The sequence below is a fragment of the Notamacropus eugenii genome, chromosome 2 (genome assembly GCF_028372415.1).
Source record: "Notamacropus eugenii isolate mMacEug1 chromosome 2, mMacEug1.pri_v2, whole genome shotgun sequence".
NCBI classification, from domain to species: domain Eukaryota; kingdom Metazoa; phylum Chordata; class Mammalia; order Diprotodontia; family Macropodidae; genus Notamacropus; species Notamacropus eugenii.
This window is the reverse complement of record NC_092873.1, coordinates 71,544,743-71,571,911: the sequence shown is the minus strand read 5'-3', so window position 1 is coordinate 71,571,911 and position 27,169 is coordinate 71,544,743. Positions and strand designations below refer to the sequence as shown.

Below are 27,169 nucleotides of genomic sequence, written 5' to 3'. Positions count from 1 at the left end.
CTCTGCCCTCCTTACTTAACCTACCCCCCATTCCAAGGATCCCTCCCTTATACTCCTGTATACTATATACTACATACTAATACTATATTCTCTGTAATCTAAATACCTTTTTATACCCTGCTTTAAATTATTCTCTCCTCCTCCCCTCTAAAGACCCCTTCCTTGTCCTCTCCTCCATCCAACACACACACACACACACACACACACTGTTCCTTTTTAAACCCATTGCCAATGGACACAGGTTTCTAGAACTACCATACCTCTTCCCCCATCTAATTCCTCTGTGTTGGTTCTTCCTGTCGCACCTCATTTTTATAAGATCATTTCTCTTTTTAGATGTTCCTATACTGTTTTACTTTGTAAAATTATGCCATACTCAGGTCTACTCCAGTGCTTCTTACAAACTAACCAATTACTAATAACAATCTTAGACATACGTTTTCATTTCCTCATTAAAAAAGGTAAATAGTGTATCTTTATTGAATCCCTTGTAATTGGTCTTTGGTATATACCTTTTATTTCGATTGGCTTTTATATGTCAAATCTTCTTTCAAGTTCAGGTTCTTTTTTTTTTTTGTTAACAAAATCCTGAAAGTCTGACAGTTCATTAAATGTCCTTTTTTTTTTTTCATTCAGGACTTTGCTGGGTATATTTTCAGCTACAACCTCAGTTCTTTAGCTTTTCAATATGTAGTCTTCCAAGACCTGCAGTCTTTTAAGTGTTGCTGTCTCCAGGTCTTGTGTGATTCTAATTGTGGCACTGCCATATTTAAATTTTTTTTTTTTTTGCTCATAATATTTAATTCTTCAGCTGAGGGCTTCAGAATTTGACAGTAATATTCCTGTGGGATTTCCTTGTAGGATCTCTTTCAGGTAGATTGGTAGATTTTTTTTCTATTTTACTTTCCCCTCTTTTATTCTAATGCTTCAGGACACTTTTCTTTAATTATTTCTTGTATTATTGTATCAAGTTTTTTATTTTGATGGTAACTTTCAGGTAGTCCTGTTATTATGTTTCCTTTTCTTGATCTCTTCTCCAGATTAGTTGTTTTTCTCATGAAATGTTTCATATTTTCTTCTGTTTTTTCATTTTTTATATTTTGTTTATTACTTCTTGGCCTCTTACAACTTTGCTGGCTTCCCATTGGCCAATTCTGATTTTCAAGAACTTGTTTCCTTCCTTAACATTAGGGATCTCCTTTTCTGATTGGTTGCCTTTTCATAATCTTGCTTTTCTTGGGTTGTTCTTTTATTTTTAAAGTTTTTTTCCTCAATTTCATTTGATTTTTAAAATTCTTTTTAAAGTTCTCCTATGAATTCTTATCGGGCAGTTGATATTATTCTTTGCAATAGAAGGTTTCTTTGCTTTACTGTGCCTCTCTGAAAATGAACCTGGACTACTCTGTTCTCCTAGTACATTTCTGTAGTTGAATATTTTCTCCTTTGTGCATTTTTTTTTTTTTGTAGTTTAGTTTTGGTAATCCATCTAGCCCTAGGGTATGGGGGATGGTGCCTTTGGCTTCACGTCCTCCTTCAGTTCTTCCCTCTGGCCTGTAACCTATACCAAGACCTCCAAGTGTCCTGTAAGTGCCCAGAGCTGGTGAGTCCCTGCCCCACTTCTTCTGCTCCAGTTGGGTGTATGCCGTTTCTTTCTCTCCCACAGCCCTGTCTCCACAGCACAGCAGGGTCTGGTGTTTCTTGTTAGCAGAGGTTCTATCTTTCCCAGATCAGAAGTCCAACTTCCGGCACAGTCCCAAGGGTGAAAGTTCTCGTGGCTGAGGTTGAGGCAGCCTCCCAACTCAGCTAACCCCAGGGCTCATTGTTTGTTATTTAAGTAAAACTAGCCTGGGGGTGAAGGGGGTTATTCTTCACAGGGACCAAACCTCATCCTGGGATTTTTCTTCAGATATTCTCTGATTGTCCGAGAAAGACCATTGTTCTGTCCCTACTCTTATTTAGTTATTACTTTTTCTTTTTTTTTTTACTGTTCAGTGTTCACCCTGAGGCATTATTTTGTCTCATTTTGGGGGGAAATCTGGGGGGCGTGGAACTTTCTGACCTACTCTGCCATCTTCCCAGGATCCTCTCAATAAGAGGAATTATTAAATTGGGTAAATAGTCCAACCAATTAAAAAAAAGTTTCTTATATTATTTGAGGCGTAGTACATTAATGACCATATTTATTCCCATGTTCTATAATGTAGGTACAATTATAAATATATTATCTGTAGGTAAATTAGCCTTGTTCAAATATTGCTTAGTTGTTTGTAAATTAAACAACATCTGAAAAATTGGTAAGTACAATTTAACGTAGTTAATCGAAAAGTAGTTTGAAAACGTACTGGAAGTAAGAAGCTGGATCCTCTGTGAATCAAACAGTTGTGAAAGTAAAAGCAAGAAGTACTCATAAGTAATAGCCTATTATTGATATTTTTTAGGAGAGGAGTAGATAGGAATATTAAAAGGAGAGCCACTTATTTGGTTAGGAATTTACATGGCCAGGACCTTTTTTTTAAAAATTATTATTAGTATTAAACTTTAATCTCTAATCTCTAGTTTCTTCACTTGTCACTACGTATATTACATAGTAGTCAAAATGATATTGAAACAAAGGGCCAATGCATTTTAAGAAACTCCAGTGGCTTCCTAATGTTTCTAGGATCAATTACAAATTCCTGTCTTTGGAATTAAATGCCATTTACGACTGACTCTAGCATACCTTTTGAAGTTTAGTATGTATTACTTCCTTTTGGTCCAGCCAACCTGGCTTGTTTTCTGCTTTCATATCCTACATTCATTTCTTCACTCCATGTCTTTGCATAGACTGCCCGTCATGCTGGAATGAATGCACTCCCTCCTTTCTCTTACTGTTTAGAATTCTTAGCCTACTTCAAACATTAGCTGCAATACTACCTTACACATAAGGTCCTTCTGATGCCCCCAATTATTAGCCCTCCCCTTCACTTAGTACTGATTTACATTGTATCTGTTTTTTAATCTTATTGTTATGTGTGTTATTCTCTTAGATGACAAGAATTCTTCCTTTGTAGCCTTTGTCAGGGTAATAGTGTGTGCTTAATACAATGCTTGTTGATCTGTTGACCCTCTAAAAGGAATTGTGTAAATAGAAGACTATTGCTGTAAAATAGAAAGAGCCATAGATTCAGTGTCAGTAACCCTAAGGTCACATTTCACCTCCACAATTTGTTGTTTGCGTGACCTTGGGAGGTAACATGATATACAGGGAATAGTGGGCTGGACTTGAAGTCAGGAAGCACTGGATTATAAATCTGCCTCAGACATTAAATAGCTATATGGACAGTTATCAAATGGAGATAGTATGATCTAACTCACAGAATTGTGAAGATCAGGTAAGACAGTCTATATAAAATGCTTTTGATTGGAATGTCAGTATCTATGAAAAATGTTTTTAACCTTTCATTGTTGGCCTTATGTCCAGTGGATAGGGGAAAACAGTTTTCTCCAGGATAATGCCTTGGTTCCAGTACAATTCATTTGTTGAATTCCGGAGGATATTTTAAAGTCTATATTTGTAGGATGAGGATTTATTTTCTCTTTGTTTATGAAAGATATTGAGCTTCTAATGTATAATTCTAGCCACCAGGTCATGTTTTTCTTGGGATTTTTTTATTTTATAATTTTTATACTTCTATATAATATGCAGTATTGTTAGATTTTTATAATGTCTCTTTCCACTTTCCATTCTAGATTCGACTTTGGATATATGTCACATTTATTTGCTTTAATTAATTTTTTTTCCAATTACATGTAAAGATAACAGCATTCACTTTTATAAAATTTTGAGTTCCCAATTTTTTTCTCCCTCCCTCTCTCCCTCCCTTATGTGTTCCCTCACTAAGATTGCAAGCAATCTGATAGAGGCTATACATGCACAATTATTAAACATATTTCCATTACTAGTCATGTTATGAAAGAAGAATTAGAAAAACCACAAGAAGCAAAAAAGAGAGAAAACAGTATGCTTCAATCTGCATTCAGATTCCATAGTTCTTTCTCTGGATGTGGATAGCATTTTCCATCATGAGTCTTTCTTGTATTGCTGAGATGAGCTAAGTTTATCAAAGATGGTTATTACACAGTGTTGCTGTTACTGTGTACAATGTTCTCTTGGTTCTGCTCACTTCACTCAGCATCAGTTCATACAAGTCTTTCCAGGTTTTTCTGAAATCTGCCCACTCATTATTTCTTATAGCACAATAGTATTCCATTACATTCATATACCACAGCTTGTTCAGCCATTCTCCAGTTGATGGGCATCCCCTTGATTTCCAATTCTTGACCACCACAAAAAGAGCTCCTGTAAATATTTTTGTACATGTGGGTTGTTTTCCCTTTTCTCTGATCTCTTTGGGATATAGAACTAGTAGTGGCATTGTTGGATCAAAGGGTATGCACAGTTTTATAGACTTTTGGGCATAGTTTCAAATTGTTCTCCAGAATGGTTGGATCAATTCACAATTCCGCCAACAATGCATTAATGTTCCAATTTTCCCATATCTTCTCCAGCATTTCTAGTTTGCCTGTTTTATCATGTTAGCCAATCTGATAGGTGTAATATGGTACCTCAGAGATGTTTTGATTTGCATTTCTCTAATCAATAGTGATTTAGAGCATTTTTTCATATGGCTATAGAGAGCTTTAACTTCTTCCTCTGAAAACTCCATTGACCATTTATCACTTGGGGAATGACTTGTATTCTTATAAATTTCACTCCATTTCCTATATATTTTAGAAATGAGGCCATTATCAGAGATACTGGCTGTAAAATTTGTTCCCCAGCTTTCTGCTTTCCTTCTAATCTTGGTTGCATTGGCTTTATTTGTGCAAAACCTTTTTAATTTAACATAATCAAAATTATGCATTTTGCATTTCATAATGTTCTCTGTCTCTTGTTTGGTCATATATTCTTCCATTCTCCATAGATCTGACAGGTAAACTATTCCCTGCTCTCTTCTTCTGCTTATGGCATCATCCTTTATGTCTAAATCATGCACTCATTTTGACCTTATCTTGGAATACAGTGTAAGATATTGCTCTATGCCTAGTTTCTGCCATACTGTTTTCCAGTTTTCCCAGCAGTTTTTGTCAAATAGTGAGTTCTTATTCCAAGATGCTGGAGTCTTTGGGTTTGTCAAACACTAGATTGCTCTAGTCATTGACTACTATGTCTTTGTGTACCTAACCTATTTCACTGATCCAACACTAAGTTTCTTAGCCAGTACCAAATAATTTTAATGATTGCTGCTTTATAATACAGTTTTAGATCTGGTAGGCTAAGCTCTCTTCCCTTGCATTTCTTTTCCGTAATTCCCTTGATATTCTTGACCTTTTGTTCTTCCAATTTTGTTATTATTTTTTCTAGCTCTATAAAATAATTTTTTGGTAGTTTGGTATGGTGCTGAATAAGTAAATTGATTTAGGTAGAATTGTCATTTTTTATTATATTAGCTATTAGCTTGGCCTATTCATGAGCAATTGGTATTTTCCCAGTTATTTAGTTTTGGTTTTATTTGTGTGAGAAATGTTTTGTAATTGTGTTTGTATAGTTCCTGGCTTTGTCTTGGCAGGTAGACTCCCAGATATTTTACGTTGTCTATAGTTATTTTAAATGAAATTTCTCTTTCTATGCCTTGCTTCTAAGCTTTCTTAATAATATATAGAAATGCTGGTGATTTATGTGGGTTTATTTTATATCCTGCAACTTTGCTAAAGTTGTTAATTATTTCAAGTAGTTTTTTAGTTGATTCCTTAGAATTCTCTTAAGTATAACATCATGTCATCTGTGACGAGTGATAGTTTTTGTTTCCTCATTGTCCATTCTAATTCCTTCGATTTCTTTTTCTTCTCTTATTGCTAAAGCTAACATTTCTAGTGCAGTATTGTAACATTTAATATGAATGGTCTTTCTATGATAGAATTGTGAAGCAGCCTTCTGAATATAAAGGTAATTCAATTAAATTAGGTTACATGTATTTATTTTGTTAGAATGATGCACAAAAAGGTACTTGTAATATACAGATGAAAATGACATTGCTCCTTTCTTTATAGATGTAGAGTTGGTACAGAACAGCTAGGTGGCATGATAGTAGATTGAGTGCTGAATCTGGAGTCAGGCACCAGAGTTCAAATCTTGCCTCAGATATTTCCTAGCTGTGTAACTCTGGGCAAATCACTTCTCTGTCAGTCTCAATTTCCTTATTTGTTAAAAGGGGATAATAATAACACCCATCTCTCAGTGTTGTTATGAGGATTAAATTAGATAACATTTGTAAAGTGCTTTGCAAATCTTAAAATGTTTTATAAATGCTAGGTACTACGATGATGATTTAGAAAAAGCAGGTACTCTTAACATACTTACACTTAGTATTTGAATTGGGGAGAGGTAGGGAATGAGTTATATACACAGATAATTATCATTTAAGTTAGAAAATGACAAAGTACATAAGAGAAATTGAGCAGCATCTCATGAAAAGTTTGAGAAGGGAAAGGTCTTGTCTTTTGGGGGGTATTAGAGAAAGCATATTAACAGATGTGTCACCTGAGCTGGGTCAGAGATTTTTTTGTCTAGCTTGGTAGCAGATTACACAGGTTGGTAGAATTGGTGCCAGCAAGACCTAAGTTAACATGCTGCCTCAGACACTTAATAGCTCTGCGATCCTGGGCCAGTTTCTTCACATCGTTGTTCTTGTTTCCTCATCTGTATACTGGAGATAATAATATAGTAACACTTAATACACATGGTTATATTTTGATTAAATGAGTTAACATATGTAATGTGATTTGCAAACGTTATGGTGTTATATATAAATGAGCTGTTACCACCACTGTCACCACTACTATCCACCATCATCCTCATCATCTGCAGATTATGTGCTATATGCATGGAGATGAAAAGTTGATTGAGTAGCTTGTTTCCTCTGGAGTATGGCTTATGAAAGGGAGTTAATCAGTTAATAAGCATTTATTAAGTGCTTACTGAATGCCAGGTACTATGCTAAGCCCTGGGGATGCAAGTAAAGGCAAAAGGTTATCCCTTCTCTCAAGGAACTCACAGTCTAATGTTGGAGACAGCATGCAAACAATTTCACACAAACAAGATATGTACAGAATTAATTGGAAATAATCAATAAAGAGAAGATACTAGATTAAGGGGGATTGTGAATGGCTTCCTGTAGAAGGGAAGGTTTTATGTGGGACTTGAAGAAAGCCCCGGAAACCAGCAGGCAAAGCTGATGAGGCAGAGCATTCCAGATATGGGAGATAGTCAAAATACCTAGAATTGGGAAATGGAGTTTACTGAAAGAGGTCCGTGTCATTGTATCACAGAGTACACGGAGGTGAGTGAGGTATAAGAAGACAGGAAAGGTAGGAGGGAGTCAAGTTGTGAAGGTTTATTTTCCTATGTGATCTGGAGGTGATAGGGAGGCCTTGGAGTTCATGTAGTAGGTGTGACATAATTAGACCTTTCCTATAGAAAGATTGCTTTGGCAGCTGAATTGAGGATGAATTGAAGTGGGGAGATACTTAACAGCAGGGAGCCCAACCAGAAGAGAAGTATTTTGGAGCCAGATTTAAATAGAAAGACAGATATTATTGATTTGATCATTATATATTTTAACTTACTAACTTTGGTAAAGTTCTCCAAGTTTCTTTGCTATACTAGATCTAGTTATAAAGAAATATTTTTTTCTCTTTTATACTTTTGTGCAAGTATTTTATACACTTAAGGAGTAAAATTTGATCTGGGTTCCATATGAGACTGAGAGCGGTATTAATCCTCATGGTTTTATCCTTGCTATGTTTTCTTTTCTTGGGTGCTTTTGGCATTTGAGAGCCAATAATTTTTTCTTGGAGACTATTAATATTGTTGTCCATAGCTTAGAACACAATATACTACTATCTTATTGCATATGGAATAGGCATCCTTCTGAAGGTAAAAAATATCTTTGTAGGAAAAAGGTACATGTATGATCACAAATTATACTTTTTTTCTGAAACCTATTTGATATTAGAAAAACAGAGTCCAGATATACCAATAACAACTGCACAGGTTTTGAGTTAAGTTACTTGGTCATTGTGTCAAAGCCAGGATCAAGAGACTTTCTAGATTTTCTCAAATTAGTTTTTCCTAAGCACAATTTCATTTGTCTTAGCTTCCCAGAAAGCACAAAGTTTATTTTGTAGTCTTTAACTTGTTCAAATTGTGATGAAAATCTTTCCTCTTTTAACCAGAGTTGGATTGTGATATAGCAAAATATTACAAAACATAACACAGAAATTTATATTGCATTCAGTATTTTATGCATTCTTAAGCATAATACATGGATTTATTTGAAAAATATGAGAAATCATATACACAATTCTTAATATAGAAAACAAGAATGAAAAGGCTGCAAAATTCACTGTCCCATCCTAACTAAATAAATGTCATAAATTCATGTTCCACGTTAACTGAAATGATTACCTTCACCAATGATATTTCTTCACTAATGAAAATAAATTATTTATATAAATAACCTTTTGATGTCCATAGATTATTTTCAGCAATAACAAATGATAGTTTTCGCATTTATAACAAAAGTTTTTAATTTCTGAAAATAGGTATGCATACATACATATGATTATTTTATATCTATGATATATACATACACATATAGGCCCTTGGTGTTCAATAAATTTACATTTTATTTGCAAAACAGCTAATAGTAAATAAATTTGAGAATTTAAGGAAACCTTTTTTTATAACAAATATAAAGTTCTTGCTAATGCAGGAAACATTTTTGTAGTAAGAGCAGATATAAAAGTGTTCTTGCTATGTGACCTATACCAAAAGCATTATTCTTTAGTCCCTTGCATTTCCATTGGTCTTGTTATGAATGCAGAAGTTTGCTTGTCAGAATGTTAGGTATATGAATTAGAAACCTGGATCATTCAAAATATTTATTACAAATTTTTAAGCACCTTTGGTATAAACATTTACTATTTACATGTTGCTACTTTCCATAGAACAAAAAAGAAAAAAACACAGGAAACTTGATCCAATAGAAAATTTACTTAAAAATTGATAATATGAGTCATGTGGTCCAATGGATAAGCTTTGCTGTTTTGTGGTCTGAAAGTATATATGAAAATTAAGTGTTAAGACACCCGTGTTCTTTTTCTTAGAGTGAACACTCTAGCAGTATCATTTGGTTTTGCCTTTTTAGTTCCTTGGTGAGATTTACCTGTTTCTTTTTGATTCGTCCTCTTTTGTCCTTTTGATTTAGGGTTACATTCACTATCCTGAATTTCTTTGGAACTGAACATGGGTTCATCTTGTTGAAAAGGGGAATCCTGAGCATTTTGCTCTTCAGTTTCTACCCTTATTTTTCCAGGACTGTATGTTGCTAATTGGCAGAGAGCAACAGCCGCTGTCTGTTTCTGTTCATCACTGTTGTCAATCATTCTTAAATCTTGTGCTTCACCATTATTGGGTGTGAATGAAATGTCATCTTGATGGATGCTTTGCTGGTGATTCTTTATATAGTGTTCTGCTTTAGAACTTTCAATTTTCTGAGTAGCAGCAGTTTTAGCATCTTGTGATAGACTGTGGAATGAAGGTTTCAGGTTCAGAGTATTGCAGGAATCCTTCACTGAGAGGTTTAAAGGCATGTCTTGTAGCTTCATAATATCTTGAGATTCTATATGAGTCATGTTTTTGTATATATGTTCATGTAAAGTTTCCTTTTTTTTTTCAGATTTCTTAGAAAGATTGAGTGGAGCTATTCCTGGGTCTTCCTCTGTGTTAGAAGAGTCCTCATTTGTGTGAGAAGTGCCTTCTGTCTGATGTTGCCCATCTTCATCAGTAACATTAATGCTGAAAGAAACAGATAAATTAAATTTTATTTCTTTTTAGAAAAATAAGACTCAGAGTTGAGTGTTTTAGGCTATGTTTTATATATGAGATTAGTCATTATTTATTTTCACTTAACCGCAGTGAGAAATTATTCTTTAGAACTAGAAGGACCAGGCATGCCAACTGAAGGAATTTTTCAAAAAATTACTTGGAGATAAAAGTTTTTATCCTATTTCTATTTTCTTTGAATTATGGATTTTTAAAAAAAATACTATGACTATTGACTTTGCTTGATCCTTCAAGGTATTCTTAAATTCCAGTCTTTCTAGTATTACAGGTTTTTAATAAATTATAAATTGGATAATTAGAACAAAGTTGGGTGGGGGTGGAGAGAGTTCTGTTTGGGATTGAGATTCTTGAGTTTTGGAAGTAAGATTTACAGAGACCATCTTACCTTATTGTGGAGTCAACTCTATTTAACTGTGGATCAGGGTATTCTGAGCTTTTTCTCACAAGTTTGAAGGCTGTGGCATTTTCTTCAGGTTGATTTAGTTTTCCGAATGGGCCAAGGGATGATTTACTTGAGAGGTCAAATAATCCTTCACATGCATGGCTTGTCTGAGTAAAATTGGTAGGACTTGGCCTTCCTGGAGATCCTGTAGCTGCACTTCCTGCACGGGGGCTCATCTTGGCCCCATCTCTGTCATTTGGTTCATCTTTGGAAGGATCTTGGCTTTGGAGAACTAAGCTTTCTTTTTCATAATCTGTGTTTTTTTTATGAGAGTTCCAGGAGTTTAATCTGGATGGATTTGAAGTTGGATAGATCAAGTTAGTTTCTTCCAGTAGGTGAGAACTTTGCTCTCTTGTAATACTAGCAACATGTGGAAGTTTAAGACCATAGGAAGAGAATGCAGACTCTGGTCTATAGAACCCATATGGTATGGGAAGACTGGACTGATACTGCTGGAAAAATTTATAGGGCTCATATGTTGATGGTGATGGAGTCAAGTGTTTAGGAATTGGTCCTGGGTGGGAAAGAAAATGTCTTTGGTCTTGAGTACCATAGACAGACAACAAAGAGTTTTCACACTCTACTGAATTACCTGCAAGTAAATAAGGTGAATAGATTGTAGCTAGTCCATGCTCTGTGTAAAAATGAGGTGGATATTCGGGAATAGTTGGTTGTATATAAGAGGAAATGGATCCAAAACCTTTTGTAGATGGAATTTTATGTGAAAACTCTGGGAGAAAAGCCCCAGCTTTCCATGGATGATTAGGTGCATGGAATGCAGATTTAGTGTGAAAAGAACTTTTGGTAATTGGGTCAGGTATTGCTAGTGTTTCAGATACTTCATCACTTTCTGATCCTTTAAGTCTGTGTTCTACTGGTACAAAAGCTGAAGGTCTGGCACCACCGTCTAAAATAGGCTGAATAGTAATTGTACTTTCTGTAGCTGAACCAAGAGGTGTTGATTTCTTCTGAGCTGGAGGATTTTGTCCTGGTGATTTACTTGTCACACAGTTTCGTAATTCTAAATTTTCCTTGGCTTCTTCTTTGGCAAAGCTGTGTTGAAGCTTAGATTCAAGGTTTGTTTGTCCATTGCTGATTGACTTGGAAGTAGTTGGCTTAACTATAGAATCCATGTGATGTGTTTGCTTAGGCTCCAAGGAGTTGGACTTGGGACATTTGGGAACTCGATCTTGCTCTGATACTAATGTAATGGAGTTTTTACAGAGGCCGTATTTCATATGATTAAAAAGATGTGATTTTTCATTGCAAGTAAAGGGGCACTGAAAACACTTATATTTAAATGGTTTTCCTGGAGGCCTTGGGATATAATGAGGTTTCTTTGGTTTTCGTTCTTTGAGAAGACTCATTTTTCCGTCTTAAATTTTCAGGCTCTGTGTTTTATGTAGCCTAATCACAGTTTACTTCTTTTAGAGGCAAACTTTGGTTTTGACTTATTTTAGAAGCTTCTGTTTACTTTTTAAAGCTTGTGTTCATTTGAAGCTGGCTCCAAAATGTTAGGATCTGGAGGAAAGGCCAGGTTTGCAATTGGGTATAGAGTAGCTGTAACAGAAAAATGAATTTTTAAATAACATGATAACTGATTCAGTGAGAAATTAGTATTTTTCTACCAAGGAGTGAATTTTTAAAATAAAGATACTATGCTTGAAGATGTGGAAGCTGTTCATTTTTACAGTTTCTTATACTCCTTATAATGAATGCTAGTGTAAGGTCAACTCAAGAAGCTGACATTATTGATTTATCTTCTAAAGGTAATTGTCACCTTCAAGCTGAGTTCATCCATGGTTTTAGTTCTCTCTTCTCCAAATTCTGTGTCCCTACTTCCCCCTTAAGCCCTCCCCGCCTCCCAGTTGGTCAGAAGAGATTGCTTCTGGAGCCAAAAGGAGCATGGCATGTTCCTTGCATTTATAAGTTGTGGCTTTTATTCTTTAGACTGAGAGGTGATGTATATTTGTGAAGAAGGCATCATTCTTAAGAGTCAGGGAGATCTCAGTTCAAATTTTGCCTCTGACACATACTAGCTGTGGGACCCTGGGCAAATTACTTAATCTCTGAGTGTCCTCAGTGACTCCCTAAAGACTAGAAACTGCGGAGTGTTTTGATGAGATCAGAGAACAGGTACTGATCTTTATTCATAGAGGGAGTTTCCTTACCAGGGAGTTCTATATATGGAAATCAGAGACTCAGGAACATCTTTCCCCCCCTCCCCCCCAAAGAAATGCCAGAACCCAACAATTTATAAACTAAAACCACAGCATAATAATAACTTGTCAGTTTTCTTAACCGTGACTGGGTTTAGGTTGATAGCACACAGACTGAAGAACTAAGATTACCAGACTTCACCTACTCTACCGTACCTTTTTGAGTATTGGTATAGGCATTGTTTTATTCACCTGGTTGTTGTGTAATGCTACTGACTCTAAAAGATTATTCTTCAGAAGAGACTGTGTGAAGCCTTCATATGTGAGGCCTCAGAAATCTGAGACTGGGGGAGAAAAGGTTATTCCAAGAAGCAGAATTGCCAATGTTATTTCCAGGAAAACTGGCTGTCCTTGAACCTTCCAGTAACATTATTTACACACATATGTATATGCTTCACATTCAGTTTTTTAAAGAGAATATTTTTGCCTTTTCTTTGTATGCTTAGTGCTTAGCACAATGCCTGACACGTAGCAGGCATTTAATAAATGCTTATTAACTTGATGTTAAAAAAAGTAAGAGAAAACAAGTATAGTTACAATTTATAATTTAATAATTTATAGTCCAAATTTCTGAGTTCGATTACCATTGCTAAAATCTGTATGTGGCTTTAAAAAAAGACAGAAGACTTGACTTCATAAAATCTCAGGATGTCAGAATTGAAAAACTCCTCCGCTGCCATTTAATCCAATCCATAACCAAAAAATAATCCTTACTACGGCACATTTTATCTGATTGCATTCAGACCAATACAGTGCAAAGTTTTTAAGAAATCATCTGTAATACCGATGATGTCACTTTAATAAAGATTTCTTTTCTTCTTTGGCTCTCAGAGTACTTTAAAATATTCCTGTGTATGCAGTTATTGTTATTCTTGCTTTACTGATGAGGAAACTGAGTTGTAGCAGCTCACTCAAGGCTCTAAATGAGAGCTTTTGGTCCATTTCTTTGTATGCCATTAAATTGACCCCTAGTGGCATTTTGAGTCAGCTTTATATGCTAAAAGGTACATAGAATAGGTATTAAATTTTTTTAATATAAAGAATTTTTGTGTGACAGTGATTGTCACAGTACAGAAGCAGCCCTTTAGCTTTGAAGTAGGCTGAGGCTGTCTTAAGGTTAGTCAAGAATCAGTGGTAGTTGTGGCTACCTCTGAAAGGTCATGATCATCTACGTCTGTGTTTGAGCTGTTGCTAGGAGGTTACAACTGGAAAGAGATCAGTTCTGGAGCTGCCTCCTAATAACATGTACTGCCTCCCTTCATTGTGTATATGCAGTCGGGGGTGTGTGTGTGTGTGTTTGTGTGTGTGTGTGTGTCTGTGTGTGCGTGTCTCTGTGTGTGTGTGTGTGTGATGTGTCTGTGTGTGTCTGCGTCTGTGTGTGTGTGTGTGTGTGTGTGTGTGTGTGTGTAAGAGAGACAGAGACTGAGAGATAGAGACAAAGAAAAATACCTTAAATTTATTCGGAGACAATATGTTTCTTGAACGTTTTGTACATCTATTTTTTTAAAAATATGTCTAATCTCATCCAGGGTTTATAGAAATTGTACATTTATTAAGATCTGGTGATCTGGTAGAGGTAGAAAAACCTGTTTTTATTTAATAATCTTTAAATTTAATGTGCTAGTTTCTTTCTGGGATGACAATAAAGCAATTTGTTTAAATGAAAAATAATATCATATGCTTTTGTTATTGCTAGTTAAGTTTCTGATTTTTAGGGCCTACTTTTGTGGAGGGGTTTGATTTATAGAGTGGTGGACTCAGATATAAAGAGATTATTTCACTTTCCTAACATTTCTTAATGAATGAGTACTGGTACTGGAAATAGCTAGTATTGAAAGTAGCACAAATTTCCTTGTCTGTTGCCTCAGTCTCTAGATTCTAATCTCTCTTTTTTCTCTATCCCTGACTCCCCCCCCCCCTTTCATTCCCTAAATGTTTTTGCATACTTCTTTTGCCTTCTCTTCCCTCCTTTACTCTGTAGTAAAAGTTATAAGACACTTGTGGGAACATTACCTGAAACACAGAGTTAACATAAAGTATAAATCTTGTGAACAACGTCTGTGTTTTCACCTGCCAGTTGTTGAAAGTAAATTGTACAGAAGTTATTTTCTATCAAAATTAAGTTTGTACAGATAGAGCCTGACAGGTAAAAAAAGCGTGTTCTATTTGCCTGGTTTCAGGGAGGCAGAAGTGGCTGCATTCTCCAGGCTGATGCTTGGTGAGGTAGATAAGTCAGAGGAACTTGTGCTGGCTTGCCTCGTTATGTTCACTGATTCTGAAGGCGTGAGAACCACTTCAAGTCAAGTTCCCATGATTGTATAGGATGTGTTATGGCAAAGATCTGAAAACTGATGATTTCATCACTGACTAGAAGCATCATGATCAAAATGATGACTGTTGCAAAACATTTATCAATTGTGGGTCGAAAATCGTAACGATACTCACTGTGAAAGTGAATAAGTATAACAAGTTGAGCTTTCTTAAGAGAACTTTAAAACATTTAACACAAAGCAAACAACAGAATTTAGGATTTTTTTTACCTCCAAATACCTAATTTTTTGTTACTTCTAAAAGCAATTTCATATTGCTGATACCTTCTTCCAAAGGACAAGCCTTTGAACTTTAACATTCACAATTTTTGATAACATTTTCTCAAATGTTTTACACTAGGTAAGTAATAATATAAAACATTACTGTTTTACTCAAAAGAATAAACTAGAGAATTCTTACTTAGTAAAGAAGTATTTGTGTACACAAATTTGTACATAAATCTTATGTTTTAATCTGAAAACCTTATTTGTAGGTTCTTTGCTAAATTATTACTAATTTATGAAGATCTGCAAATAATTGTAAGTGGCCAAAAGACCTGCAGTAGTGATTGCCATCATGGGAGTATTACAGGATTTAAGTGTTCAAAATAAAACTGCTGATGAATTTAGAAGTTAATTAGTATAAATTACTTTAGGTAAATTGTTGGCAGATGAAAACAATGAACAAAACTGCTTCTGATTTAGCTACACTGTAGGCATAGTTCATGTTATGAGTTTAAATAGTAAAACACAGCTGTTAAAAAACACACTATTGACCTCTTAATTGTCTTAATTATGGTTATATTCAAACACAAAATTTGTATCCTACGCATAAAATGTAGTAGTACTTTTAACTTTATGAATAATGCTAGAGTACTACATTGTAGATTTATATGGTTTTCCTTAGGATTTGCAGACTTTAATGAAATTTAACTTGCTGCATGGATTCTGAGTGATTTGCATTTATAACTGAGGTAAAAGGCTTGTAATAAACTCATTCTGATCAGTTTATATTTATTATATTTTGAACTTTCTTGAAAATTTAGTATTTATTCTCAAAGGAAGATAAGGTTGTCAAAACAAACTTTGTGAAATGGGATTATTTATAGTAACATTGAATTTAGGTATGAAGATCTTTTCATATCTTCTTTTGCTAAATAATATACATTTCTATTTTATGCCATATAAGTCTGGAGGTTTGTCATATAATGTCATATAATGAAGTGTAGTTTCCTTTACCATTGGTTATTCAGAGGGGAAATATAATGCCTAACATGACCAGGATAGAAGTCTAATAGAATTTAGTACTGCAAGTCATTTTTTAAACTCTTGCATTCTGTCACCTCCCATTTCTCCAACTCCACCTAGTCTAGATGAGATAGCTTATGTCCCTTCTTTATCCACTTGACCTTGATCAAAACAGCAGTTGAGACCATAGTACCTAATTCTGAGCTGATTGTGAAAATGAAAAAGTAAACCTGAACTTTCTTAGGAAAATTCATATAACAGATGCACCAAAAGGACCCATGGAGTCCATTTACCCCATTTTAGATGATGAAATTTTCTTATTTTACAGATGAGGAAACTGAGGTTATAAGAGTTAGAGATAAGATTTGAATCCTCATGGTCTAACTCTTGAACTAGTGCTCTTCTATAGATGCCAATAAATCAAGCTGAAAAAAAGCTGATTTTTCTAGTGCTTTGCTTTTTTCCCCCTCTTCCTTAAAAATAGCCTAATATTTTTCTAAGTCTCCTTGGTTTTATTTCCTGTTCTCTGCATATTTTTCTTTACTCACTCAGTTATCTGACATTTAACAATACTTTTTATCCAAAAATGAGAATTTATATGAAGAAAAGATTTTTATAGTATTACTGAATTGTAATAGAAAATTTGTAAATTAACCTACTTGCTCATTTGTCTTCATTATTTTGGACTTATTGCTTCTATCTATAACATTAGAAGACACAATTTAAAGAGTAAAAATGTTGAGTATTATGTTTGCATTGTCCATTAAAATATATTTTATAAATGTAAACTGAAATTTTTATTATGCTTATGTATCCTTCCATGGTTGAGAAATTTAAGAGGCAGTGAAATATCATGACAACAGAAAAGTAAATTAAGTTCTGAGTTGTTAACAGAAAGTACTAATGATTTTACTTTTTCTTTAAGTATTTGAGATATACATCAGAAACATTAGTAATTCAGTAAGAGGAATAGGGACATAATATAAAAAGCTAAGTATAGTTTTATTGTTGGATTTTAAAAATACCAGAGAATAATGTAAATAATCTTTAGCTTTTAATTTCGTTTTTCTAATTGCTCATTTTTTTTTTTTGCATTTGAAGCAAATCATCAAACCTGACATTGTGAATTTCTGTATTTTGCAGGATTCTTATTCATATTTTTTCCTAGAGTTGTACCTTTGTATACAAATTCACAAAAGTCTGCATATTTGTGGGTGCTTTTCATTTGGCTACAGGATTTTTTTTATCTTGCTCTAAAAACATTAAATTGCTGATACAATATCATCTTGTAGGTTGATTCTTGAATATTAAAAACTACAGCATATTTTCATTTTTAGTATGACTTTGAAATTGATGGTATGTTTAAAAAATTTCTGAACTTTGGTAAAAGACAAGTGAAAGAAGTTTTAAAATGAATTTTGCTAAGGCATAATAGAAGTAATTATAGTTTTAACTTTAGAAGATATTTCTTTGACAGCCTTTGTATTTTTGTCATGTATATTGACCTATGTACAAAAATAATTCTGTAATATTCTTTTTGGTGGTGTCCAGCTGTCTGATGAGGTGTACTCATCAGGGCAGAACATTTTGAAGGGCATGCTGTAATTAAAATATTGTGATGTGGCATTATTGCATAACTCAAGGACATGCCATTGTCGCCTACAGTTGTGGGTGTGTTGCAAGAACAAGATTCGTGAGTTTTATTCCAACTGAATTTTTCCAGTGATTAACTTGTTGTTGTCTCAGACTTTCAGTTCTTTAAACTAATGGGTAAACTTTAACACAAATATTATAAAAGCAAAAAACATTTAATAGACTATGACTTGGGGGAAGAGGACCTAGGAAATCACCTTTAAGTATTTCTTTAATTAATTCATAATAATCTGTGTATGATCAGAGTCAGCTGTTAACATTTAATATTTTATTAATGTTTTCATGATGGACTATGGAAGCTAAAATATTTCACATATCTGCCTTTTTTATTCTTAAAACTTAATTAGTTAAGTTCATTGGAAGGCCTTGTTAGTATTGTGCCTTCTCACATTTTAATAACTGTAAATGAATACTTGGGCTTAAACGAAATTCAATTAAATTTCCAAATTGTAACTTCTCACGAATTTATTGTTGGGATGCTGTTTATGTAAAGAAAAAATAATTTTATTTTGGTCATTTTGGTCTTTAGACAAATGGCAGCAGTTGTAGTTGTGCTTAATAAATAGCCTTCTGAAACAAAGAACATTTAAAATTAGAAACCAGATGTTCTCAGTATTCAGTTGTTTTTTTTTTGTTAAAATTCATTGTAAATTTTCTTTAAGAAAAAAACAAGTGGTATGAAATACACCTGAACATAATTTTCTTTGTTCCCCATAAGATATAAATTTAAGTTATGAACAGATCATCATGCTAACAGAATAAAGTCTGAGTCTAGTTACTTATAATAATGGTTTCCATCCAAGGAGTGCACCTGTTAGAAACTGTGAGGTTAAAGAGTAGAGCAGAACAGGATTGAACAGCTGACAAGTTCATTTTAGCTAGATATTTTCAGAAGTCTCAAAAAGCAGTTTTCAAAGAAAGCTTATATTTTAAAAATAACACTAAGTACTTACCAGAAATGTAGTCGTGCTAAAATGTGGATATTAATTTCCTTGGTTGTTCAGCTTTAGCTGTCAGTGCTCAGAAGGAAGTACCTGTTCTCACTGTGATTGCTAGGTGAAACTGAAGGAGGCTGTTTCAGTGGGAGGGATTTAAAGTGTAGGAGTTGAGCCCTCAGGGTGTATAGATGCACCTGATATTATTCCTGCCTGAAGCTACAGTTCATGTGTTTGCATCTACTGTTCAGCATTACCTCAGCACCTGATCTATCAAACAAAACGTGTCACTTTTGTGCCCTACACTAAACAAACTGCTTCAGTTTCTTGAACAGGAATCAGTGCTACCCAGAAGTAAGATTTGTCTGCAGTTTGAAAGCTCCATTAAATGATTCAAATTGGACATAGAACGTTTTTTATGACTAGTTATAACCTGTGGAACTTTTCTCCAGAAAAGTGCTGTGCTATCAGCTATAAATAAATTGTTAGATTAGTTATGTCTGCATGAAATGAAACATTGACAGTGTTATGAATATTTGTGGATTATCTCTTTTTTCTCTCAACTAACTATAGGATCATAAGATCATAGGTTTAGAGTTCTAAGGAACCTTAGAGGTCGTCTAGTCCAAGCCTTTCCTTTTAAAAATCAGGAAGCTGAGGCCTGGAGAGTGTAAGAGGTCATAGTCAGGATTTTAAGACCTCTTACTCCTAAACAGGCTGCCTTTCCAATGCTGCCTCATTTTTTCTATCCCTGTTTTCCTTTTTGCCCATGCTTTTACCATAGTCTTTGTTGATGCTGCTTTTCTATCATGGAGAAAAGACAAAATCATTTTTAAGTTCATTTACAACAGGAAGTTGCCAAAGCATATTCATAATCAATTCTTGTTCTAATTCTAGAGGGAAGTATTTTCTGTGTAGAAAATGGATTATTATATCCTCACATTCACTTTTTCTGCAACTTAATTTTGTTACTGTTCAGAAAATTAAAATACAGGCAGGCTCCTTTGTCTTATAGACTCCTTATTACTTATTCCTTGATTGGCAGCTAATCTATCTATATTGTTGAATTCATCTTCCTAACTAAGATCTAAAGAGTTACCTCAGAGTTCTCTTTTTCGTTAACATTATAGTTCTGGAAATGTGGAAGAAGAAGAGTTTTTGTGGTAGAAACTCACTTTTAATATACATCCTAATTTTGGGTTAGGTCAGTGATTCATCAGTTAGATTTGCAGGGCAATAATGTTAAAGAAATGACATGAAAAGAAGCTTTTTTTTTAAGGATCAGTTTTTTGTGGGGTTTATTGCTTGTGACTTTGGTGTTTAATTCCTTTTGACCCAAGTAGGAATTATCTTTAAGAAGAATCTTCTAAATACATTGCTACTTTAGATTAACTGAAGCTTTTCCACACTTTTACAATGAACACATTTCCCTAAACCTATTTCTAGATCAATTTAATACTTTCTGGTAGTGTTAGTCAGTGGTCCTAAACTGAGTTACTATTGAACAGAAAGACATTTTTGCTCAGTGGTAGGGTGCAGAATTGCATTTTCTCCCTGGCAGTTCTAGAACCATGGTATTAAGGCATTCTTTACCTTGTCAAATTTACTACAATGAAGGGGATGATTTTATGAAAAATAGCTACCATTAAGGTGAATGAATGAATGAAAAAACATCTATTAAGTTATTACTGTATACCAAGTGCTCTGCTAAGTGCTAGAAATTTAACTAAAAAAGCAAAAGTCTCTGCTTTCCAGGAGCTCATGTTCTAATTGAGGAGAAATAATACATAGGAGGATTCTGCTGCAGGACAGATGATAAGGCTTGGTGGTCCTTAGGATGGGACCGCTAAACAAGTGGTGATGCATCTTTTTTAGTGTCATTTCCTTAGATAAATACATACCCATTTCTGATCTTGAACCATTTGATAATGTCCAAGGATTTCAGTGGCAAGAGCTTCCTTACCTTTCCTTCAGTAACATGGTTGCCAAGGAGGAAGGTAACTTAGATACTCTCAGGGAAATTTCCGAATATCGATTTTAGTATTACATATTAAAGTAGCAATCAGATTTCTAACTAGGCTAAAATTGCAATGAAAGTTTTACCTTTTTTAAAATACGTTTTTTCAAATGCTTGTTCCATTCTGGCAAGTTCTTTTTTTGTTTTTTTATTTTTTTGTGCTAAGTTAGTACATATTGTTCACATACATACAGCACTTAAACAGTTTCTCTAGGAGGAAGATAATGCAGGTTACAAATAGAAAACTGGAAGGTTAAGTGAATTGCCCAAGGTCACACAGCTAATAGGGTTTAAACTGGACTTTAAAGTCAGGTTTTATGACTCCGAGTCACAATCACTTAGTGCTTTTCATCTGAGGGTAAGACTGAAGAACTTGCTTGGTGTAGAGGATTTATAAGCATAAATCCTGAAGTTCAGCATATGTTTTAAGTTGCAAGAAGACTTTTATGACACATTATGGGATAGGATATATTATAATCCAAATTCAACTTTACTTATTCCAGGACTTAATGACCTAGGGCAGATTATATTAGCCTTTTTTTTTTTTTTTGGACCTCAGTTCTTTTGTGTGCTGGAACAATATACATTTTATTTTCGTAATACTTTGTGAGAATGAAGGGGGGAAGATAAGTTATGAAATAGTCATTTATATAGTACCTACTATGTGCTAAGCACATTGTAAATACTATCTCATTTGATCCTCACAGCAACTCTGTGGGGTAGGTACTGTAAAATGGTATCCCCATTTACAGTTGAGGAAACTGAGGTAAACATAAACAAATTAAGTGACTTGTCCAGGGTCATACAGTTAATCTTTGAAGGAAGATTTGAGCTCAGGCTTTCCTGACTCCAGAAGCTAATCATACTCTATCCATGATAGAAATAATCTACTTGGAATTTTTTTTAATGTTTTTCTGTATTAGCTATAAAAATGTGTGATTTTGCTGGAGAGTGTGTTGGGAGTGGGGTTAGGCAGTGCAAAGGAGGGAAAAGACAATTGTAAATTTCCTTGAAAATTCAGAAAAACAGAATCTAAATTTCTGATATGTTTCATAATACACTTCTTGATGACTAGTGCCATAGCAGCTCCTCCTTTTTTTTCCATTCGAAAATGATGAGATGACCTTTTTCCTTGCCAAAGCCATCCCCTTTTACACATACTTGTGATCCCATCCCTGAACATATTCTCTAGACAGTTGTACCCTCAATCATACCTTTCTCTCATTTTCAACCTCCCTCTGTCTGCTAGGTCCTTCCTTACATCAAACATGCCCAAGCCTCCCTTGCCCTCTAAAAGAATTCACCATCTCCTTAAGTTATCCTATATTTCTCCTTTTCTCAAACTATTAGAAAAATATGTCTTTACTTCTCCTTTCATTCATTCCATAATCGTTTGTGGTTTTCATTCTGACTTCATCACATGACTGAGACTGTTTTTTCTAGTTACTACCAACCTTCCCCTTTACCCCCTCCCCCATTCTTCCTGACCTATTTTCCTATTTGTCTGATAGTAACTTTTCAGTCCTTTTGATGGTTCATCATTCATGTTACATTTACTAACTGTGGGCATACTACAAAAAACTATAATTTTTATAGAGTGGCACCCTATTGGGACTTTTCTCTAGCATAGATTTAAAAGAAAGAGAAATGTTACTAACTAAAGTTTCAGCACCTTAAGTGGCATGTTGAAAAAAAGTCTGATTTAATAGAATGTTGGATCTGTTGTTTAAAAAACTTGGATTCCAAATTTTTCCTCACATAATTATTAGCTGTGTGATCATGGATAAATCATTTAACCTCTTAGAGCTTTAACCTCTTCTTAAAACAATTTATTGCTTACATTTCAACATGCATTTGCATGGCTGCCCTAGAGAAGTAGTACTTGTATGTGTATCAGGGGCAACATTGAACTGGGCCCAGAATTTAACTAAAGGAAGAGAGTGGGTTGGGTTGCTTTTGGGAAATTGTATAGCTCTTTTACTGACTCCTCAGGTCCCCATGAAAACAAACTCACATTTTAATTGCCTTTATATATGACAGTGAGGCATTGAATACAACTTTCTCTAAGGAAATGAAGATGAGGATGCCATAGAGTGCATAGACAAACCTACGAGTAAACTGCAATATATATGGAATATCTATCTATCTGTCTGTCTGTCTGTCTATCTATCTATCTATCTATCTATCTATCTATCTATCTATCTGTAACTGAAGAATAGAAGTAGAAATGTCATCAAAGAATTTTATGATAGGAAGAAAAAACGGGATGATCATGTAGCAAGAGTGAAGGATGATAGGGGTACCCTCTTGAGGTGTGGAGAAATTGAGAAAAGCTGTTGGGTAGATCTCCTGTGGTGAACTTTTAGGGGAACCCTGAAAAGAATAGTATAGTATAGGATGGACAGGCTATCTGCAATCTGTATCATTGGCAGGAACTCCCAAATTGGTGAGATCAGTGATCCATTTGAGTATTGAAGTGCTTGCCTGATTGGCTTTGCAATCTCACTAGGACAGGGACTATATTTTGCTTGTTTTTGTGTCTCTAGTGCTTATCAAAGTGCCTGGCATATAGTAAGTGCTTATAAAATGTTTATTGATTGCTTGATTAGAATGTGTAAAGTTCATTGAAAACTTTAAAGTGCCTTTTGAGTTTAGTTATAATGATGATATGTCCCAAGTTTCCCAGTCCTTTTGCTGTTTTACTCCAGGCCTTGTGAAAGTTTGTTATATGATGAAATTCGTCTCCTTGTTGAACAGGATGGTATGTGGAACATTGGTTAGGTGCTTTACAGTGTAAGGACAAAGCAAGATTTATAAAAGTTTGGGTACTTGACTTGTAAATAATGAAGTAATAGTATCGATTCTGTGTCTTTCTTAATAGTTGTAAGTTTGAGGAAAAGATCTGTGTCCCAAAAGTTTTATATATTGCATATTACTTAGTGCAATGCCTTGCACATGGTAGGAATTAAACATTGTTGGCTTTACAAGTAAATAAATGAACAGGGCTGACATGAGAAAAGGGAGTAACCGTAAAGGCTTCCTCAGTTCAGACACTGTATCTCATTTGTTCCTCGTAGCACACTGACTTTATGATCTTGGGTATTCAGCCCTCTGTTAGTGCTCTTTACTAACTTGGATTTAGCATCCATGGTAACTTTACTGTTTCTCTAATTAAATGAAATTTTTGAGTAGAGGTTAAGGGTAGTTTTTTTTTTTCTAAATATTTTCCCCTTTTGACTTCACTGTATCTGCTGGGAGGTATCCATTCTAGACAGAGCAGTTCTTGTCCCAAAGCATTTATGTTTTCTGTGAGGTAAGTGTTTTGACAATATTTTTCACACTCCTTTGCTTCAGAGGCTACTTTAATTTTGGGTGGGCCTTGAAGATGTTGAATTTGATTAAGGAAAACTAGTTTATGGTACTGTGTCATGGAGTAGCCCCAGAGGCCATTTTTAGGGCCATTTTGCCACTCAGCACAAGTTTTGCTTTTCCTTGTTATTCTTTTCCTTCCTCTTTCAAATCATTAATAGGATTTTTGAGGGTATGGTTGAAGTGGATAGGAGAACAGAAAGTCTAAGATGAGATTAAATCTGTGTTTTCGGTATTTTGAAGGTTGTCTTCCAGGTATTTGGATGAAAATACAGATAAATTGCTAGTATTACCACCTTATGGGCACTCCTCTCCCTCCCTCCCATTACTTTGTTTATTTTATGTGTACATGTGTACATGTACATGTGTACATGTAGTCTCCCTCATAAAGTGTAAACTCTTTGAGGACAGGTACTGTTTTGTTTTTTTCTTTATATCCTGAGGGCTTAGCACAGTGTTTTTAGCATATAATGCCTTGCTATTACCACTAGGATGAAATACAGATTTCTTTATTTGGCATTTAAAGATCTTCACTATCTGCCCCCAACATACTTTTCTAGATGTAATATGTTTTAGTCCCCCTTTACACCTTCATTCATCTAACCAAACAGGATATATTGCTGTTTCTTATACACGACACTGTCTAAATCCTCTGTGCCTTTACACTGTGTCCCCTTTGCCTTGAATGCACAACCTCTTCACTTCTACCTTTCAGAATTTCTCCTTTCCTTCAAAACTCTGCTCAAGTGCCACCTTATGAATGAAGCTTTTCCTGATTCCCCTCCTCACTAATGTCTTTCTCTATGCTATTACCTCACATTTGCTTTCTATATACTTAAATCTCTCTCTCTTTCTCCCTCCCTCCTCCTTTTTCTCCCCCATACACACTCACGCTCACAGACACAAAGACACACACACACATACTGTCTCCCTCTGTAGGCTCTAACCTTCTTAAAGTCAGGGACTGTCTCACTTTTGTCTTCACATTTCTAGTACCCAACAAAATGCCTAGAGAGCCAATGTATTCTTTTTTTCCATGTATAAAAAAGGAGACAACATCTTGTAGCTATGAGATCATATTAATGGAGTTTTTTGGACTCCTTCTAAGAAAGATGTTTCTTAGATGAACATTAAACATAACGATATATTTAGGAAAAATCCTTGGCATAGAAATTCATATCAAACCATTCTGTCCTCTAATTCTTTACCTCAGGGAATGTATTTCATTTTTAAATATTGGTAGAATTTTGATATGTGCAGTTTAGCTTGGAGCACCAAGGGATGGGTCCTTTTATTGCATAGAAATTAATAATGGTAAATAGTGGATGAGCTTGTGTTAACAGCCTTTCTACTGTAAGACAAAGACAGTTTGCAAGAAATTCTGAAAAATTTGAAGGTCTTTCAAAGGAATATTTGAGTGTAGTGTAGAAAAAATATCTATAATCATGTGATCAGTATGTAGAGGACCTTGTCTGGGATTGACACCCTGTTGTAACAATATTATTAATCCCATGATGTTCATTTTTACCCTTACTTATTCTGGGGAAGTCAGTGAGCTCATGAATCAATTAGAAATATTAGAACAAAATATGAAAAAATTTTTAAAAAGGAAATAAATATATGTGACTATCATAATCAACTGGCCTGGAAAACAGGTCAGAGAAAGAAAATTCAGGAATCATTAGAGTGTCCGAACCTGACCTCTTCTTCCCCAAACAAAAAAAGCCTGGATTCCATATTTCAAGAAATAAATGAAAAGTACTCCTATATATTAAAATCAATGGGCAAAGTTATAATAAAAAGTTAATTGATCTCTGAAGAGTTAACAGATCCAGAGTTTTGCCAGAGGAAAAAAAGTTGTAAGCAGCCAGAAAAAAAGAATTTTAAGTGATCAGAGAAGATTTGTCAACATGGTGGAGTTGACCTTGGGATATGATGTTGCAAAGGACAAAAGATTAAAGCTTGTAATAAAGAGTAACTTACTGTGCAAAACTGAATATAATCCTACAGATTTAAGTAAATGAAACTGTTATGGAATAGAGGACTTTTAAAATCATTCTTGATGAAAAGATTAGAGGTGAATAGAAACTTTGACATTCAGACACGGGGAATCAAGAGATCCTTAGAAAGGTGGTTATTGTCCCTCAGGACCAAAATGATATCACTATATCAAGGTCAAGAGTCAGCGTGTCAGATTGTAGCTGATCAGATCAATATGAACATGGAAGACACTACCACAGATCGGACCACAAATAATCCACATGAATATTTGGGGTGGAAAGGTCTTTAAATCTGTGCATCCCACATTTCTTTTGATCTAGTGCAGTTCTGCTTCACTAACACAGTACAGCACAACCTTGCAAGCTAAATATATTTGAAGAACTGGAAGGGACTATATAATGTTAAAAGACTTATCATGTAATAAGGGGAGAAGAATCAAGTGTCCTTTGAGGAAAAAAAATCAACATTTTAGGGAAATGAATTATTAAGGGAGAGAATTTATTATTTTTTTCATAATTGTATAGTCATGAAGAGGAATAGATAAAGAGAGAGAAAATAGTTCCCATGTGAACTTCTTTCTCATCAGAACTGGGTAAAGGAGAGTTTAACACACAATTATACATAAAAAAAGAATGAGTTTGGTATGATAAACTCAGGTGATGGGGAAAGACTTACTAAGAAGATGGTTAATATCAAGGAGAGAATAGTTAAAAAAAAACACAAAAGCTCTTCCTCTTTGGATGATAATCTGATTGAAAGCAAAGAGAGGAGTAATAATGGAATATAAGCATATCACCCTACGTCATAAATGTATACTTCTTTGTTTCCATCTCTGTCATCTTCCTCTTAAAGAGAGAGGATGAGAAGCAAAGAGAGGAAAACGTATAAGAGCAGACTGAAGGAAACAAGGCAGTGGTAAAAGTACACGTGGTTAAAAGAGATTAATAGTAAAACTACACCATGGTGCAAAGGGACCAGAGAGTGAAATGAAATGATAAGTGACAGAAAAGTTCATTTCTTTAGGTGCATA

At 34.6% G+C, this 27,169-nt stretch overlaps 2 protein-coding genes across 3 annotated transcripts in view; one reads left to right on the top strand and one right to left on the bottom strand.

Moving 5' to 3' along the window:
- The window catches only part of TBCD (tubulin folding cofactor D), a 414,951-nt gene that overhangs the window by 134,806 nt on the left and 252,976 nt on the right, over nucleotides 1-27,169 (top strand). The gene's annotated exons all lie outside the window — the stretch shown is intronic.
- On the bottom strand, nucleotides 8,611-18,914 carry ZNF750 (zinc finger protein 750). 2 transcript variants are annotated; one of them, XM_072640888.1, is made up of 3 exons: nucleotides 18,771-18,914; nucleotides 10,332-11,948; nucleotides 8,611-9,898 (listed from the first exon to the last, which is right to left on the bottom strand). In XM_072640888.1, the coding sequence occupies exons 2-3, from the start codon at nucleotides 11,753-11,755 to the stop codon at nucleotides 9,181-9,183; spliced, it is 2,142 nt and encodes a 713-aa protein (XP_072496989.1). In that variant the 5' UTR covers nucleotides 11,756-11,948; nucleotides 18,771-18,914; the 3' UTR covers nucleotides 8,611-9,180. The 2 variants fall into 2 exon arrangements, with proteins under 2 accessions (XP_072496989.1, XP_072496990.1); XM_072640889.1 differs by lacking the exon at nucleotides 18,771-18,914 and having other exon boundaries at nucleotides 10,332-12,587.